At 46.9% G+C, this 18711-nt stretch overlaps 1 protein-coding gene across 3 annotated transcripts in view; it reads right to left on the bottom strand.

Moving 5' to 3' along the window:
• LOC119406069 (DNA-directed RNA polymerase I subunit RPA1) overlaps window positions 1-18711 on the bottom strand; it is a 220865-nt gene that overhangs the window by 175093 nt on the left and 27061 nt on the right. For all 3 annotated transcript variants that reach the window (XM_049419296.1, XM_049419295.1, XM_037672927.2), the window contains exons 4-6: window positions 13633-13828; window positions 12134-12416; window positions 2895-3059 (exon numbers count right to left, since the gene is read on the bottom strand). In XM_049419296.1, the coding sequence (XP_049275253.1) occupies window positions 2895-3059; window positions 12134-12416; window positions 13633-13828 (644 nt within the window). The remainder of the gene's footprint in view (window positions 1-2894; window positions 3060-12133; window positions 12417-13632; window positions 13829-18711) is intronic.

The raw sequence follows: 18711 nt of genomic DNA on the forward strand, positions 1-18711 counted from the left end.
TGCGGTTTTACTGGTTCCCCTGAAAGCCGTACGAAGTGGAGCGACGGAACCGCTGGATACGTGCCGTCCGACGCGTGAAGTGAGTACGCGAGCAAAACGTGGTTTGCAACGTAACGTGCTGATTACTTTTCGTACGCGCGTGCACGCGTTTATATATGTATATATTCCCTGTGTGCAGTCCAGACGGCACGCCGTGGCTGCCGACGGCGATCACGAGGATATGCAGCTGGCATTTCGTGCGAAACGAGACAGCCGGCTGCTTCCAGCGACCGGCTGTAAACATTGCGCGCCGTCGCTTCTCGACTGCCACCGCACGCTGACAGAATTTGACGAATTCCCTAGAAGCAAATGTTGAAAATTACGACCGTGCATGGGGGGGGGAGTGTGTTTGCGACTGAATGCGGCAGAAAACGGCACACGACGCGAATGCGCTCATTCGGGCCGCCGACGGCTAGCCTTCGTCACTGCACCTTTCTTGATTCCGTTTCGTCGTGTAATGCAAATCATGTCGGCTTTCTTAACAGCAATCTTTTCGTTTATGCACTGTCGTTAATCGCGCGAGCATGCCTCGTAAAACTTAACTCGAGTTCAACGTCATATGAGATTCGCTGCACTTGCGAGTTGCAGCGCGCCGAAATGGTTCCTTCAGTCTCTTGCACGTCGTAAACATACTTGACGTTGACGAGCTTCTTGCGTTTACGCAGATTGCTTGGCCTGAAGAACTCAGCCACGCCAGAAATTGGCCGAGATCCAAAGCGCAGCACAACCGACAGCGACGGCTCCATTGCGCATCTGAGCTTAGTGGTGCATGCGGCCGCCTGTCTGACTACTCGAAACCTAAGAACTTGTCGTAGGGGGCGCTTTTTAGCACCGTTTTCGCAGCGCCGCCTGGGCAGCCAGTCAGGCCTATCACGCGCGCTGTTTTTGGGTTAGTGCTTGAGTGCGATCTTTTCGACCTCCGATCTTCTTGTCTTGGACAAACTTCCCGCGACTACATGCTGAACCGCAGGCTAGGCCTAATCAGCGTTGGTTGCTTTTCGGTAGCGGTCGCGGGCGATAAAAGTTGCGTTTTGGTGCGGAATCAACGAAACTTTTTGCGATGGCTGCACTTGAAGGGAAGGGAATCATATCGTTAATGAAAACGAGGGCATGGTTGGCACATGCAGCTCTCGAATGGTGGTTACGGATTCGATTGCAATGTCTTGGACATCGCGTGCGCGCCCGTGAAATCGAACGATCGGTACCGCTCAGCACTTGAAATTTCGGTCGCGATTCGACATGGTTTCGGTGTAATGCGCATACGTCGAGGTAGTCGGCGAATTTCCGCGATGGCACTTTGTTTTGTTTGCTTTTTTCCCCGTGTTCATTTCGTTGGCAATGCGGGTCTTTGGCGGTTCATTTTTGAACATTCGGAGATTTAAGTGGTTGTAAGCGCCCCAAATCGCATATGTCGAATGTCGGACACGCGAGGCTACATGCTCAACACGTTTTGCGCAAGTGCAGACTTTGAAAAAGGTTGTTTTGGTTATAGTGCGGTACCGCTTATAGTGCGGATATTCGCGACTCCGGCGACTTACGTTATAAGCGGTCTATACTGTATTCGATATTAGATTCAAAATTTGGTTCGATATTCAGAGAAAACTTTTCATCTTATTTGTGTTCAAAATCTTCAATATTTGCAAACTTTTACTTCGAAGGTCCAAGGGTGCTTCCCTCTCCCTTTCCTCTTCCTCGTTCACAAAGATGCCGGAAGAGCCCCATGGCAACTGTCACACGGCCTTTGCCACATGGTCGACGAAGGCCCTGTACGTCACTTCAATGGTTCCTCTCTCTTCCATTCTTTTATTCCCTCAGCTCCACACAGTGAGCCATGCCACCTTGTTGTGTGCAGATGATAGCTTCCTAACGATAACCACCTCCTCTACAGCCGGCTGGCACACTCCCACCTTCTGCAGCCAAGCGCAAGCGCTTGCCTCTTCTTTACTACGATGCACTCGCCTCTAATCAACAACCCCAACCCCTTGTGGGATAGAACGAGCACCAATTTCCTTTCCTTAACGCTGGCACAACCACGAATTAGCGGCGGGAACAAACAGGCCACGTGGAGAGGGAGCATCGTTGCCCCTTTTCTAGGAACCCCTTCAATCCCGCCGTTCGGCGCTGCGCGCAAATCCTTGTTTCCCTGTTTGTGGGAAAGGGCACTCATCTACTGCGAGGAAAACAACCGCCACGGGAGAAGGAAACAAAAGGTGATAGCGAACCGGACAGAGTGACAGGCTCTCTTGTGCCAGCGGTTGCAGACATCGCCCAAGGAACCTGCAAGCTGCTGTGTATCAACCAAAGGAGTATGCCTTACCCTTAGTTTTCTACATAGAGTGGACTATCCTTCTAAGCGACATTTTCGTGTTATTGCTACTGCAGCAATAAAGTGTTGTTTGTTGACCTAGCCTGTTGCTGCCTTATTCGCCTGAACCCATCGTAGCTGCAATTACTTGCGCTACGAGAAGGGGCCGTTGACACATGCCCAGTACAACTGTGTGCAGCTGGAACCAGAGCTGGGCTTCAGCCCCAGCTGTGCATAGAGCAAACTCCTTCAGCCTTCAACAAATAATGCCTGCGCAGGCTTACCTACCCATCATATTGGAGCTCACAATGGTGTCGCAGGCAGTAACCGTGCAGAAATGTGGCTAACGTCAGTGAGCACTATGCAGCTCTCTCTAGTATAAACTCAATTTTATTTGAACTAATTTCCGGTCCCAATACAATTAAAATTAAAGGTCCCACAATACTACTACTATTAGTTCTCATGCAAATTTCATGCAAGAAATGGGCAAAGACAATGAACATCTTCACTAAATGAATGCATTCTACGAGCAGTAAAGTGTATTTCCAACCTCAAGCCGTTCAGTCTCCATCTGGTCTTCGGGCCGTTCAGACTGGTCTGTGCCTCTGCGCGCAAGCAGCTTGAGTACTGCGCGCAGGGTGTCACAGCACTGCAGCACTCGCGACAGGCTCACTGTCTGCGCATTCTCGTACTTGCGGCCATTCATGAAGTTCATCTGCACAGCAGGATGAGAACACTCTTAGAAAATGTGTGCCCATGAAGAAACAAAAAAATCACAGCATATCCACGGGGTGAATGATGATGAGTGGGGCGAAGCTACGGAGGGAATCGTCTGTAAACCGTGAAACTCTTCCGTGAAATGCGCCCAGTACATAATATAAAGAGTGTGAAACATCGTGTATATATTAAACATCAAACTTTTATTGTACTGTTGGTTTACGTGGTCCCTTCATTATCACTTGTGATCGGTGAAATGCAAGGAAGAAGTCCGCTCCCGAGCGAAAGAGCGCCAAGAGCGACCGCATTCCCCGCTCGCCCTGTGCGAATTAAAGGCAAGGCTAGAGGGAAGACAGGACGCGCGTTCCACGACGCGAGGTCGGTAGCATGCCCAACGAAAGCCAACGGAACGCGATCGTGCAAGTGCTCCGGCTTCGCATCGCCTCATGGTTCCATTTAGCGTCCCAAAACCAAACATATTGCTCAAGGTGTGCCTTGCGTTTTTCGTAGAAATAATTTCTTTATCATGTACATTAAGACGAAAAGTTGAAAGCTCACTAGAGTGTATCACCAGCAAAGTATGTCTTTCAGTGTGATTTAACTCTCGTACGGCAGGGTCCTCGCGCCGTTGCCGGTCCACCTCGCCCGTTGACGATCGGGCGAGGTGGCTACATACAACTACTACTACTACACTTTAAGAAAAACATCTGGCGTTCTTTCGTTCTGCTTTTACAAAACATCTGGCGTCTTTCGTTGGTTTATTTCATCAATCAACGGCGTTTTGAACAAAATTTTTATTGTTTAATCACGCACAGGAGAAATCTCACCAGGCACTACCTTGGAGGTAAACAATGGCTGCTAATGGGAATGAGAGACAGAAGAAGTCAGCTTTTAGCTAACACTTACACTTCTACTTCTACTAACGTTTCCTACTGGAACATGCCAATGGCTGCTAATGGGGAATGAGAGACAGAAGAATTCGGCTTTTAGTTAACGTGCACGCTGCGAATTTTTTATTGTTCAACAACGCACAGGAGAAATCTCCCACCAGCACCACCTTGGAGGTCAAAGCGTAAGACTTGTTACGGACTACTACGATGACAACGACTACAAGGGACGAACGGGTGCCGCCTTAAGGAGCTTCGCCCCTAAAAAAAAGGATTGTAAAATTCAAGTGATCAGCCCAGAGTGTCAGGGAACGGCATTCTTCAACTCGGCTAAGTGCCGGCACCAAGATGCCATGAGAAAAGGGGAAATTACGGGTACCATACATTGCAGCAGGATGTGAAGCACGGTATGTGGTTCATCGCATTTCTCACACATGGGTGCGCCACTACCGGACAGAAGGTACGCATGTGTGCTCTGTGTGTGTCCCGTTCTTAGTCTGTTAAGCGTTACTTCTGTGCAGCGTGACTTCGATACTGGTGGCCAATTAAGATGTGGCTTGATAGGATGCAGCTTATTTTGCATTTTCCCATACCATAAGCATTGCCAGTAAGCCCCAAGCTTTCGTACTAGGAAGGTTTATAAGTCTAGTGCAGGAACAGCTATGGATACACCAGCAGCATTTTCGTGGAAGCAGATAGCTGGTCCACCAACACATTTCCTTTGATCTCACAGTGCCCTGGTACCCAACATACTACAACATACTGTTTGAGCACGCAAAGGATGCATAAGCGTGAATAGAGCAAGACACGGACCGGATTTATATGTTTTTTCAGAGTTTTTCAAAGCTTTTACGACGCTTAAAAAATCTGTGTATACAATTGAATTTTCTAAATTTAATTCTTAAATGTGTTTAATGGCCACACATTTCACACAAGCTTCCGCTGTGAAGATGCTTGTACAGTGAAACTTCACTTGAACGAACTTCAAGGGACCCCAGGATAAAGTTTGTTAAAGTGACAGTTCGTTGAACTGAAACAGCTATGTTGCAACTTGTCATAAGGAGCTAAAGAAAACTTCAGTTGTAGAAATGAAATTTGAACCCTTTTATTTGCAAGGCTGCTTACTTGAATGCGAATTTCTGCTTATTTGGCATGTTTTAAAAAATGCAGTAATCGTTTGCAGCACTTGCGCACTTAGGAATGCAGTGGTCATGAATTGAGCCACTGTGCCCAAGCTCTCATACACCTCAGGCACAACATTATGCTGGGCAGCGAACAACTTCATTTTTTCCAAGTAAATCAGTGCTTCTTTAGCTGAAAAATGTCATGGCAATCACATGCGGGCAAGAAGAACTCAAGTGCAAGCATGCATGCTGCACCGGCAGTTTGGTTTCGCCACAATACACTAGTGTTATGCAGGAAAGTGTACCACAACTGGGAAGAGGCAATGAGCTGTCACGTGACAGCATGTTTGTTCTCTTAATCACACACACCAGCCCGCGGCATTTAATTACAAGTACCAGAATGACCACTGACATCTAAAAACTACTCGCAGTCATTCAGAGTGGTCTGTGACGTTGCTGCGTCCCTGAGAAACAATAACAGAAAATGTACGCCAGTTTCCTTTTTGGCGCACTAGGCATACAGCAGCATAGTAACTTGTCATGTCCTGGTGATATTAACACGCCTAGAGTGGACTCTGACTTCCCTCCTTTTGGTGGTGTATAAGTGCTGCCACCTATGGACACAAAATGTTCAAATCTGAGTTGCTTTGGAGCTGGTGAGCCCCTCTTAACACACGCCTGCACATGTGAGAAGCGAAGGACACCCAGACACGGAGCCTCCCATATATGGCCGAAACAGACGAGGTAGACAGTGATGTGAAGCTATGACATGCTGCCGATATGCAAAGATGGGGAGAACGAATGCAGTGGCTGTGCAAGCAGGCAGCGCAAGATCATTTTCATCTGTTGTATGAACCATTAAATAACAAAAGTAACCACCATGTTCCTGTGGGAGCAGTTACAGGGACAACAAATCACCACCACCCCTAGTGTGATTTAGTATGCACAAGCGCTACCAACTGTTAAGTCCACTGTTCCATGCTTGGGCGTGATGTGCAGCCTCGTCAAAACAAAACTAAGGCCGTGACTAGGGCAGCTGGATGTTAACGTTACAATGCACGCCCGCATGCGATAACATTACAATGAAAGCCTGAGGACAAACCCGTCTGTGTCAAAATTTGATAGAAATCACTGCATTTGTTACTCATTTATCTCCAAAAAAAACTTTGTTAAATCAGGTCTAGTGCCATGGTGGCTTCATTAGCTCGAGTTGATGACAACATTGAACCCTATGGATACTTGAACGCTATGGGTACTTCAAAATTTGCTTTTCGTTAGATCAAGTTTCAAGTGTAGTTGGGTTTCGCTGTAGCAAAAGGACAGTTGTGAAGAAATGTGGAAAGAGAGCGCCACTTTAGCATGTGGGACTGTTTCGATGAATTCTGCTGCAGGAGAGCCACGGCTATAGCACAAGGTATCAGTTCCTGAGGTAGACAACAATGACTGGATAAATTTGGATAAAGCCTATGAATTTGATGTCTCAGTCAAATGACTGAATGAATAAGCTGTTTATTTACAAAACGAGATGGTCCACAGGCCTAGGCATGGAATGTGACAAAAGAAAAATGAAAGCCACAAAGTAAATGCAACAATGGTAATCTTTAGCTCTAGCAAGTTCATAGAATCAATTCAATTTCTACCCTAAGGTATCACAATATGTACACATTCCTTAGCAGCAACACTTTACGTTCCATTTTGTTCAGAGATAAGAATACATCTAGTGTAGTCAACTGCCGATTATTCGGCCATGCCTGAAATTTAGAACGCTTTCAAAGCACCATCACAAGCCCCATAAAAACATAAGAACATCTGAAATTTTGGACACTGAAAACTTTCAGCATCCGATTTTTTTAACTTTCTGCTCAATCTGCAGGTCCAAAACGGCGTTAACTAAAGCCACCACCGCTTCGGCCTCGATCGTTTCGCAGGCTCAAAGCAGCGTTTTCGTGAGTCGATCTGTTTTGCAGCTGCAGCAAACTTCAAAAGTAAACTTTGCCACAATGCCAAAGTATTATAAGGTGAAGCATACCGAGAATCTGAAGGGGCCACTGTCACAGTGCAAGTGCAGCAATGCCTTTATGAACAAGCACCGGAAATGCGCAAAGGCGTGATGGCCACAGGAGGCAAACATGCCGGTACGACTGCATCATTGACAACACTCTTACGATAATCTTAAACATCTTGAAAACAGCGCAAAAATGACACTGACAAAAGAAGATAGATAATACAAACACACTTAAATACTGACAACCTATCACCCATGTGACCACTCCACACACAACGTCACAAGACACCATTCTGAATCCTAAAAACCAACAAGCATTTAAAAAATTCCAATCACTTCCACATGAACAGCCATGGAACTATTACCAACAAGCCTAGCTATCAATTCGTCTATTATAATAAGTATCTTCAGATAAATGCTCAGCACTGCATGCAGCCTAGCAGAGTTGTGAGCACACTGCATGCTTTTAATGGGCCCAAACGCGCCGTGCTGCCGTTCACTGCTGTCTCTTTCTACGAGACCACTAAGTGCACCATACAGACACGTTGCTTGCAGGAACATAAGAACGACGCACCACTGCGCCTGGGTGGGCACAATTCACGAATGTAGTGGGCACGACAAACACTCTCACGGCAAATGCGTGCATAGAGCACAGCAAGCACCTCTGAAGTGATGGCCAGAGCTTAGTAGGCAACGTGCTGCACACAACTAGGAGCAATCAGCTTCACGCTGCCGCAAATGCTGCATTTCAGTGAAGCATCGGAGATTTTTCTTAAGTATCAAATCGTTAAACGCGCACAGGCATTGGGGAAAGCCAATCGGGTCGACCGCATTCCCACCACAGCCTTTGTGTCCTGCGTCACTGTTTCAAAACAGCCGTAATTTTTTCAGCGCTTTGCTTATATTGGTGACACTCGTGATGTGATTCAAATTTGCAAGTAGCGGTAAGCACATAGTTGAGCGGGGTGCCAGGCAGGTACCGAACGTATAGATCTACCACGCTCAAGTTTGCGCTCCGCTGTCCGCCACCCCAGCAGAGAGAGGGGGAATCTCCGGTAGCTCGGGCGGGTCACGCTTGCTTGGTTTTCCCATTGCACACGCAGCAAGAGGGGCTCTCCACGCTTTTCTCTCGCGTTTTTCTGGCTATGGCTGTTGCCCCTTCATCGTCTTGGAAAGCAGGCACACATTCCTGCAGCATTGTGAACTGTCACAAAGGTTTAAAAATGCCGAAGAGCCAAAAACTGCCCATCGAGTTCTACGATTTCCAATGGAAGCAGTTCGAGGAGCAAAGGCGTCAAGAGTGGATTATGGCAGTTCACCGAACTAAGCGATGCTTTCACGGTCTTGTCACCTTGAAGCAATTTTTGTCACACACAATATTACCAATTATTAACGGGAAGGAACGCGATGGCCATGTTCATTTGAAAGGGAAGTGTGTTTGTGAAGCGAAGCTACAACAAACAGACAGATGCTGTACATTTCAAGATTGCGCACTGGCTTTCAGAGTAAACCATTTGTAAGTGACAGGAGCGGAGCATGTTAGCTTGATACACCACATTTTAAATACCGTACCGTGAGTACTACAAGTTGATGGCGGCACATTTCCCGTCGTGGCTGAACGCAAACAGAATTAAGCTGCATGTCTGCACTGAGCGTTTATATTGGCCTTGCATGCGACACGCTGTGATTGCTTAGCAGGCTGAGGCATTGCGCTGCTAAGATCGAGGTCCTGGGTTCGATTCCCGCATACGACAGCTGCATTTCGATGGAAGCGAAATGCAGTAACACCGGCATACTTAGATTTAGGTGCACGCTGAAGAACCCCAGGTGGCTGAAATCAATCCAAGGTCACCCACCACAGCGTGCCTCATAATGATATCATGCTTTTGGCTAGTGAAATATAATAGCCTTGCATGCGTGTGAGCCGCAGCCGATATACAGCTGCCGCTTTGTAAACGAGCTAAAAAAAGAACCAAGGCAGCAATAAAATTTTCTATGGCTTCGCGAAATCAGCTCAGTTATCATCAGGGACAAATCTCGGCATAATCATAAACATGCACGACCCCAGTGGGTATTGCATAGTATGATGCTGACCAAGCGAGCTGTCGAAACAACCAAAGTGACATTCGAATCAGCGAACCCGTTGTCAAGCGTCGATATTATTCGAAATGAAACACCCTGCTACAGGAAACATGGAGGCATGGTCGAAGTGGGCATGAAAAATTTTTTTGCACCGCATCATTATGCTCTTAATGGGAGCTGTAAAAAAATCCAAGCAGGCATTAAACTTACGATCCGGTGTTCTTATCATCCAATGCAAACCTCGGCAAAAGTGAAACTCCCATGAAACTGAACACTGCTCATTGCATTGCTGCCAGCGACTCAACAGGGCAGACGTAAATTTATGCTCTTCACACTGAGCTCATAATAAGTTTAAAGCCGCACGACAAACTTGGTATCCAAACAATCGAAAGTCTAGTGCTATACTAACGCACGTGAAAGCGTGGTGGTTGTTTGATGAAAGCTCCGAGCAGACAGGACTGCTGCAACGAATGTACATTTTACTGGTAACATAATTACAGAGCCCGCGCAGACCCATTGACACGCACGTAGCGCTCACACTAACAGCATTGTCCTTGATGACCTGCTCGGTCCCGCAAAAGTGGCCGATCAACCGCTCTCCTCTGGTGAGATTCACACCATGAAAATGTTTTATCCATCTCCGATTCTTTTTAAACCTTCAGAGAAAGTGACATTTGAGGCTGCACGTGCATGATGAGCAGACAACAGTGCATGCAGGGCACATGAACGTGCTGGGAGAGCGCAGTCAAAATGCGGGAGCGAGGAGACAAGCCACCGGTTTTCGCCAGAAAGGCGGCGAAACACGTGCGCCGCAGCGCCCTCTGGCCGAGCTTGGGAGGTCTATTCGCAAAAGCCTGTACAAGCAGCAAAATGCCTAATAAGCGTGCTGGCAGGCCCTGAAACCTACAGTCGAACCCGCATATAACCAATTATTGCGTATATTGAACTGTTGAAAAATCCCCACAAAATATTTTCAATATATAAAATATTTTTTTATGTCGAATTACCTATGGTACATAGAACTTTTTTGTGATCCCTTTCAGGTTCGATATATCCGGGTTTGACTGTATTTCAGCGGGTGATTTGGCGATTTGACAGCAAAGTAAAAAGCATGAATTCGTTTTTTTCGGACTGCCTGATTTTTCAGACAATTTCGCGGTCCTTAGGGAGTCTGAAAAATAGGACACTGAAGGTATTTAGATTTAGATGACAGCCTTTCTCATATAGTAGCATTTGAGTTCATTAGTGGAAAGTTTCAGTTTTCAATACCATAGAAGTTCACGTAGAGTCTTGGGCAAATGAAATACCAACAAGTTGTGGTTAGCAAAAATGTGCTAGTGTTTCTTTCTTGTTACTGCCAGTATGCATAACAGCAACACCACTACAGCTAGCACAGCTAACCCGAGGCCTCGCTAACCCGAGGCATCTTTGGCAACCACGTAATAAGCATTCCGAAGTAGTCGGAAAAAAAAAGTTGTCAATGCGTTGCTGCCTGCACTTCCGCTTCCGTGCAACCAAGTCCGCCTGTATCTCCGCCAGTGTGATGTGATCGCTGTACAATGACGAGCTGGTTTCGTTCGTGAAGGCAACGCGTCTGTGCGGCGCACTTAGCGGTCGCAGAAAGAGGCAGCATGAATGGCGGCGCGTTTGGGTTCTCGTCTATTAAATACGTGCACTACGCATGCAACTGCACCAGGCCACATGCACTATCGAGCAGTTGACTGAAGATGCTTATCGTAAGGCTCGTCGGCAGGTGGCGCGTTTGCCACCTGCCGCCATCACGCCTCCGTGCATTTCCACTGCTTATCCGAAACACATCGCCGCACGTTGCCGTGATAGCGGCCCCCTTTGAATTTCCGGTCCACTTCACCCCATAATACTTTGGCATCGCGACAAAGCTGACTTTCGGGCTCTGCTACTGTCACAAACAGGTCGACTCGCGAAAGCGCTGGTTCGAACCTACGAGATGATAGATGCGGCAGAGGTGGGGGCTTCAATTATTGCCTTTCAGACCTGCAATTTGGGCAGAAAGTACGAAAAATCGGACGCCGGAGAGTTTTACGTCCGAAATTTCCGACAATCTTGACCATTGACGTCTATGGGGCTGGTAACGGTGCCGCGAAAGCGTCCGAAAAATCGGCAGTTGACTGTATTTGCCGCATTTTGTTGTCGTCGGCGCGGCCTTCGGCGCTGGCTGTGAGGGCACCGTTGGCGCCATTTAACTCAAATGTTTTGAGACAGCAGAGCGTAAAATAAAGCAAGTCTCAAGATAAAAATGAACGCGCGCAAAACGCTTTACCGCAGATGCATTCGACAGAATGGCGGCGATAGCAGCGTAGCGCGGGGATACAGGAACCGGAATGTAGGATGTTCGCGATGCCGATACGATTTCCCACAGTTGACCAGTGCCTCCAAGATCGGCATTTCCAATCACAAATCTCCGAGGCATAAAGTAGCAATCGAAATAAAGCCTCATAAATCACCAATTAGCTTTCGTTTTGATCTCTGAGGCCATACTTTGTATGCTACGAGTGCTGGAGGAGATAATGGCTGGCGATTCGGCGTGCGCGACAGTCTCGGACAGGATCTGGATTATCGAATGTAGATCTCGCAGCTGTCCGAAATATTGGACGTCTTTACACATTACTTCTATGGGATCATCGGCGGTGCCGCGCGACTGTCCGAATTACCGAGCACGTCCGAATTATCGGTGTCCGATTTATCGCTCGGCGACTGTATAATGCACTGTGTAGGTCTAACAAAACAGATGAAAAAACACAAAAATCAAACACTCAAGGTGATATGCAACTGATATGGTGATTGCAACTGATATGTGAGATGACACGCACATAGTCTTGTGCGTGCAATTGCATTTTCCTCAAGTGTCTCGTGAAATCTATGCAGGGCAAGTTGGAACCAGCAATCCATTTGCACCCACATTTGCACTTGCATTCACTTCAAGGTGAGGACTCACCGGGCGAAACCGTGTCGGAGGCACGACCAGGGCCTCGAGGAAGAACATGTCGACGGGGCTCTCGTGCGAGCTGGATGCAAGGGCGAGGATGCCAAACAGGTTCTGCAGCAGAGGCCGCTCCTTGGTCCACAGCTCGCGCAGATGGGCACGGGCCTCCACGGGCGTCAAGTACGACAGGGCCCCGCTCACTGCCTCCTCCTCGGCCCGCTTCTGCTGGGCCTGGCGCTCCTCTTCTTCCTCGGCCACAACATCGTCCTCTTCCTCAAAGCTGTTGTGCGCACGCCTGCAGACAGAGACGTCTAAATTGTCTCCTCATACGTCATCCAGGCACAGGGGAAGAGAGCAAACTAGCAGGGAGAATCGTGTCACTAGGCCAGGCTTTTTAAGCCAACCCTCTAAGCAAAGTCCCCCCCCCCCCCCCCGGAGACACATGCCTATGTTGAATGCGGGTTGCGACTCGCAAACAGAGATGCATTCGGGAAAACAGCCAGGGTTCCACAGGGATGACCCGTAGTATCGTCCCCGCAAAGCTCCCAATCACGCATGTGAGAGTCAACTGCTCCCAACCAGCTCCAAGGACATAGAGAAAGATTGCCATTTCTTGATGTAGAACAGCACAAAGGACAAGGGATCATAGAAAAGAGAACAGGACAGGTGTTACCTTCTACCGTCCCTTGTCCTTTGCGCTGTTCTACATCATGAACCAGTACCAACTTGTCCAGCTTTTCACTTTAACGCTGCTGTTTTTCATGGCCTCGCGTATCCTTGCCGTCATGTGGCACCACTGCACGAACGTGGCAGAAACACTGATGCCCTCTCAGCTTGGTCTGTCATACAGTGAAGCCGGCTTACAGAACAAGCAGTTGCTATGCAATGAAAACAACTTATCAGGGGATTTCAGCAATGCCCGTAGACTCTGTGTCACGCATAGGGATGCTGCTGGCAAAAGTGATTATCTCAGAATACGGTCCCAGCATGCATGGTTCCCAGCAGGTATGTAGGAACTCTGCGCATATTATGCATATTTTTTCCCAAGATGCTTTCCCAAGAGACACATAGGTACTTTACGATTCGTTTCCACTACTTTGTGGGAGCCATTGCTGAAAGAAACGAAATGAACACCATATTTTGTAGACATACAAACATTCTTTGATTACAATGGACTTTGGGAATATCGATTAAAAACCCACAACATTGTACAAAAATACAAGGCCAATGTTTAACGTTATCCAAGCTTTTGCAGAAATGCGTGTTACCAACAACTCTTCATGAGCACACGTACTGGCAAAGTGCGCAGACATTAAGTGCCACATTTCACCTTAATATTCGCTAATAAACAGTAGTCAGTAGCACGTGCCTTCGTCTTCTTTCTTGTGTTCATCGGTTTTATTTGCACTAATATGTCTCAGCCAATTATTCACCCTAATGTTCCCACGAAACGCTTTGCTCAAACAGACCTCTTCCCAGCACACTGAATCAACGAATGTGTGGCAACTCACCTAATCGGCACAGACAGGGTGGGTGCTTTCACAATCGGTCGGATCTTGCTGGTGTACACAAAGCGGCTGTTGTTCTGGATGGTCATGGCCCGGCGCAGCTCACCGCAGTGCGGGCACTTGCGTGGCGCTCCCATGAGGTGTTCGCGGATGAAAGTCTTCACGATGCGTTGTCTACACTCCACAACATTCTTCACGCCTGCAGAGCATCATCAGATTTTTCAATCAACAGTGATCATACAAGCAACGTCACTAAAGCTAACAATTTCACACATGGGCTCTTGCCTTCATCTAGGCAGCAGTTGGTGTTATAGCTGTTGCCCTAAGAAAGATTTAGCACATAGGCATCTCTTATTGTGCAGCAGCATAAGGTAAACATCCCACGCTACAACACCATCACATATTCACATTAATTTCTTACCCAATCGAGCAAAGGTTGGAGTAACGTACCTGCCTCACTTACAAGCGTAACCGGCACCAGTAACCTTAAAACTGCTCTTCAAAGCTTTGAAAGTTATCGTTGTGACTTGCTGCATATTCAGTATAATAACTAAAGCCGCTTTTCCTTATGCAATGTAATTTTATTTTTCTGTTAAATTACTGATCTAACACTCCCACGTCAATTTTTATTGCTTATAAACTGACTTCCACGCATTTGCCTTTGACTTCTTGGAGTGTTTAATCGTTTGTATTTTATAAAGTATTGTATCTACAGTTCGTTTTTTTCATTCACTTTTCTTGCTTCACATTTACATTACATTTACTACTAATAACGTCCCCTATACTTTCGTTGGCATTATTGTCTGTTAGTCCTCATTAATATTGTGTATAACAAAGAAAAACGAGCCTTTAAAATTTCCACTTCTTTCTTTCTATCGTAATAATGAATGATTACTACCTTCTTCTTTACCAATGACAAGTATCGTCGTCCTCAGAACTTGTACCAAAAAAAGAGCTGATGAGTACAGCCATCATGACGTGCTTCAATAACACTCAGAAAAATTCGGCATACCAAGGCATGAAAGCGTATTAAAGCAACTGCTCCTAAGGAGAGCAACCACAAGGATGGAAAAAATTCTCTCACACAATCAAGTCATAACCTAAGGTACCAAACAACATTTCAAAACCATGACAGAAAACATTGTGGCAAAGCAAATGACTCGTTCAACACAGAGCATTGGCGAGCTAGTTGGTGTGAATCCATAGTGCTTCTTTAGCGCGAAACAACACCACAAGAAAGAAGACAGGACAAGCGTGTCCTGTCTTCCTTCTTGTGGTGTCATTTCGCACTAAAAAAAGCAAATGATTTATCCAGCTTTTGCCACTGTGCGTGTGCACATTTGTACAGCAATCTGCTACACTGTGAAAACTAGCACTGATTAAAACACAATAGTTGCTGCTGTGCGTGGCACCAATCCTTTCAAGGAATTAGCGTGCAGTGCCAGCAGCACTGTCACCATGCTGTACCATACGTACATGTGTGTTTGCCATGGCAGTGTATGCACTGTAAGGAGAGAGGGAGGAGAGTGCCGACATAAGCAGACCAATCCCAGGAGGGCAGGATGACAGGTGGTGAAGAATCTGCATGTGTTGGGCGCATGTCTCGGAGGATGAGTGTGTGGTTGTCTCGAACAAGATGGCACGAGTGTGGAGCGAGCAGTGAGGGGGCGCATGTGGATGCGGGTATGCGCGAGAACAGAGACGAGCAGAGTCAGATGTGTGGTGCATGGTATAAAGGTGTGTGTTTGGAATGCGTTGGTCTGTCATCGAATGTGACAACGGTCAAGTTTTCTTGTGCCTAGATCACTTCTAACTGTGCACAAATGTGGCTTGTAATTTGTCGACCAAACGCAATGAAGGTGATGCTGCTTTCATTTCTGAGAGCGGGTGACAGCCCTAAACTTTGTTTTGGTGCTTTCAGCAAAAGCAAGACCTCTGTGGCGACACGGTTGCACCAACAACGACGAAGCGGTGAGGGGTGCGAGCAGAGCAAGAGCGTGGGCTGTAGAATAAAATTACTAGCTGGTTTTTGTATATCAACGTAGCGGCATCCTTTTCTCCTGCCTTCTTTTTTTTTTTTTTGGACGAATTCCTTTTCTTGACGTCCTTGAGGAGAGAACCTCTGGGTGCTTAAAAATAAACGCGTACAGAAAGCCAACGCACACGAGAAAATACCTCAGCTTCAACTCGGCACACCCCATCGGACAAAAGAGATCCATTGCAGCAGCACTCTATTCCCAAGCATTCCGTGTCTGCTTCAGCCCTACGAAACGTAAGCAAGAACTGCAGATTGTGAGAAGGGACCTGTTAATGAACGGTTAACCTAATCAACTGCTCAGGACTCAGGAGCACAATGCAGCTAAGCTCTGCCGTAAAATGGCAAAAGAAAAAGAAAGGGCGAAGCGCGCAGTGATTCCTTACACAGCGGGAACAAGCGAGGCGCTTGCAAGAATTTTCAAAGGCTATGGTGTTCAAATAGCCCACGTGCCTACTGGAAAACTACAACAGCTTGTTCACACAAAGGATCCTTTGAAGCGCATGGACTTCCCGGGAGTTATCTAAAGATACCGTGCGGGGAATGTGATGTGTCACACATCGGTGAGAGCAGGAATTTCAAATGGCATTTGAAACAACACCAAAATGTTGTCGCCAAGGGCCACACAACTGTGAATGCCTTGGCGGAACACCACAATGAAACTGGCCACAGTATTGACCGGGACGCAGCAGCTATCATCGCAATGGAAAGACATTTATCTGCCCGTCTGCCTTTAGAATCATTTTAAATTCAGCCGACTAACTGCACGATAAAGAGGACAAAGGGCAATCTACCACAGATATACACCCGCATGTTGCGCAACCTGACCCATAAATAGCTGCATGCCCATGCTGACATCTTCTTTGTGATCAAGAAACCCGTACGGGCCCCGAAACGTCAATGCCTTGTTTGTTTTTATTTTAAACTTGGCGAGTGTATGTTTACTGCACAAGTATGTTCCCTCACCAGACAATTGTTCGTGAAACGCTTGATTATATTTTCTCCTGCCTCTACCACTACGGTGGACCACGGACACTGGACCATGGAGCAGTGCGTTCTAGAAGCTACCACCATACACCCGCACCAGCTCAACCAACATCAGCGTCCTGGAAGTGCCGCAGTTACCAGAGCTCTGGCTCCTCAAGATGGAGCCTGGTTACTACTTCCGTAACACCATCTCGCAGCAGGACAAGTATGCCATCACGATAGCCATGCTTCCTCCTGCTCTGTACAGTCCCCCAAAATAGCTAAAGTAGCGCCATTCGTGTCAGTGTACAGGCACCTCCTCTCCCGTGCACTATGTATAGATAGCAAATGAAGTTAGTTGAGCTGCGAAGCTCGCGGAAAATGGCTATTGGCTGGAAAGAGGGGCTTGTGCAATTCTTCTGTTAGAGTACCTGAGAACGCTGCAATTCTAAGTGACGCAGTGTGAAAAGTCCACAATATAAAGAGTATGAAAAATAGCAATAAATACAACAATGTAATGCATACAGAAACAAGTGACGTATTTTCATGGTGTCCGACAGTATAGAAATGTACGGTACATAATCTGTTTGTGCACGGAAGTGCTCGCTCCTGATGGCAGCACCACTGCAAACTCCACGTCACTAAGAAATCGCTAGTTTTTTAGAGTGGCACACTAGTTGTTTAAAGCACCGCGCTGCGGAGCGAGGGATCGAAAGTTCGTATCACGATGACGCGCTTTGGAAATTTTTTTCTTCAGATTTATTTTTCTTTCTGGCTTTTATTTATATATACATATCCGGGACATGACGGCGACGGCAAAAACCAGCTGACAGTGTCCATATAATTGCTATCGCAATAAAAGTAAAAAAATATAATTGCATTGTCGTAGAGTGCAGATACCACATGTGTGAATGACTCCACAGTCTAGGCAGTGTTTCACAAATTTAAAGTCTTTATGGCTATGTTGCCTGAGCTTTCGCCTTTGGTATCAGTACATGGGCTCACAAGCTTGGCAGGCCTTCGCAAGATAGTTTCTGTGGCTGATCTCAGAGTCACGAACAGTTGCACGTGCGTTACCCTTGCTTCAGTGCGTGAGTGCGATCTTTTTGACGCCCAAGCTCAATGTTTTCGCAAGTTTCCCGCGACAGCACACCAACGCACATTCTCGGCGTAATGAGTGCCAGCTGCCTGGTTGGTAGCGGCTGTTAATGTTGCAGTTTGTTATCAAGTCAACAATATACTTCGTGGTGGCCGCAACACTCAAATGACTGTTCACGGTTGCCATGTTTTGGACATAGCACGCGCGCCCGTAAACTTGAACATAGTGCACGTCGTGCGTAATTTTGGCAGCCACTTGACACTGTTTTTTTTGTAGCGTGGTTCCACGTCTGCGTAATGAAGGAAGTCTGAAAGATCAGTCGGTCACTGTTAGCAATACAGTCAAACCCCTCAATAACGAAATCACCGGGGAAGTGATTCTTGTTCATTCTCGCGAGAATTTCGTTGTCGCGAAAATAAAAAAATATGCACATCAATTACTTTGCCCAACCAAGATTTATTTAAAGAAGTCGCTGATCTTGCTCTGTTTCACGTTGCTTTGACAGAGCTTGACAGCTTGAGCCTCGCAGCTTAACACTTTCGTGACCGCACCTATTCCCATCGATAGTATGTTATCGATGACTTCAAGATCAAGTTTTGGCACTTTCTGAGCGGTTCTGGACAGCTAATGAAATACAAAGGGTAAAATAACCTGTCTTTTATCAGTTTTGTTTGTGAGTTTCTTTTTTCCACCATGGGGAGATTTTTAAAGCTGGTTCGCAGTCGGGTAGGTGAGTGTTTGTTGTTTCAGACTTCGCGTCGATGCCACTCGCGGGTGTTCCACGGAAACGGCGAATTTCGACGGATTCCGATTAATATGAGCGGGAATATCTGGATGATAGTAGCACCACAGTCACGGAAGACGACTTCGATTCGCCAGGCTTCAGTACGGACGGCGAAAGTGCGTCGAACCTCCCCGGAACATCAGCAGCTATCCGCCGGTAAGTTTCGTCTTCTCCTCGGGTCGTTTTATCGCTGCCGCG

This window comes from Rhipicephalus sanguineus, chromosome 9, assembly GCF_013339695.2.
Source record: "Rhipicephalus sanguineus isolate Rsan-2018 chromosome 9, BIME_Rsan_1.4, whole genome shotgun sequence".
NCBI lineage: Eukaryota > Metazoa > Arthropoda > Arachnida > Ixodida > Ixodidae > Rhipicephalus > Rhipicephalus sanguineus.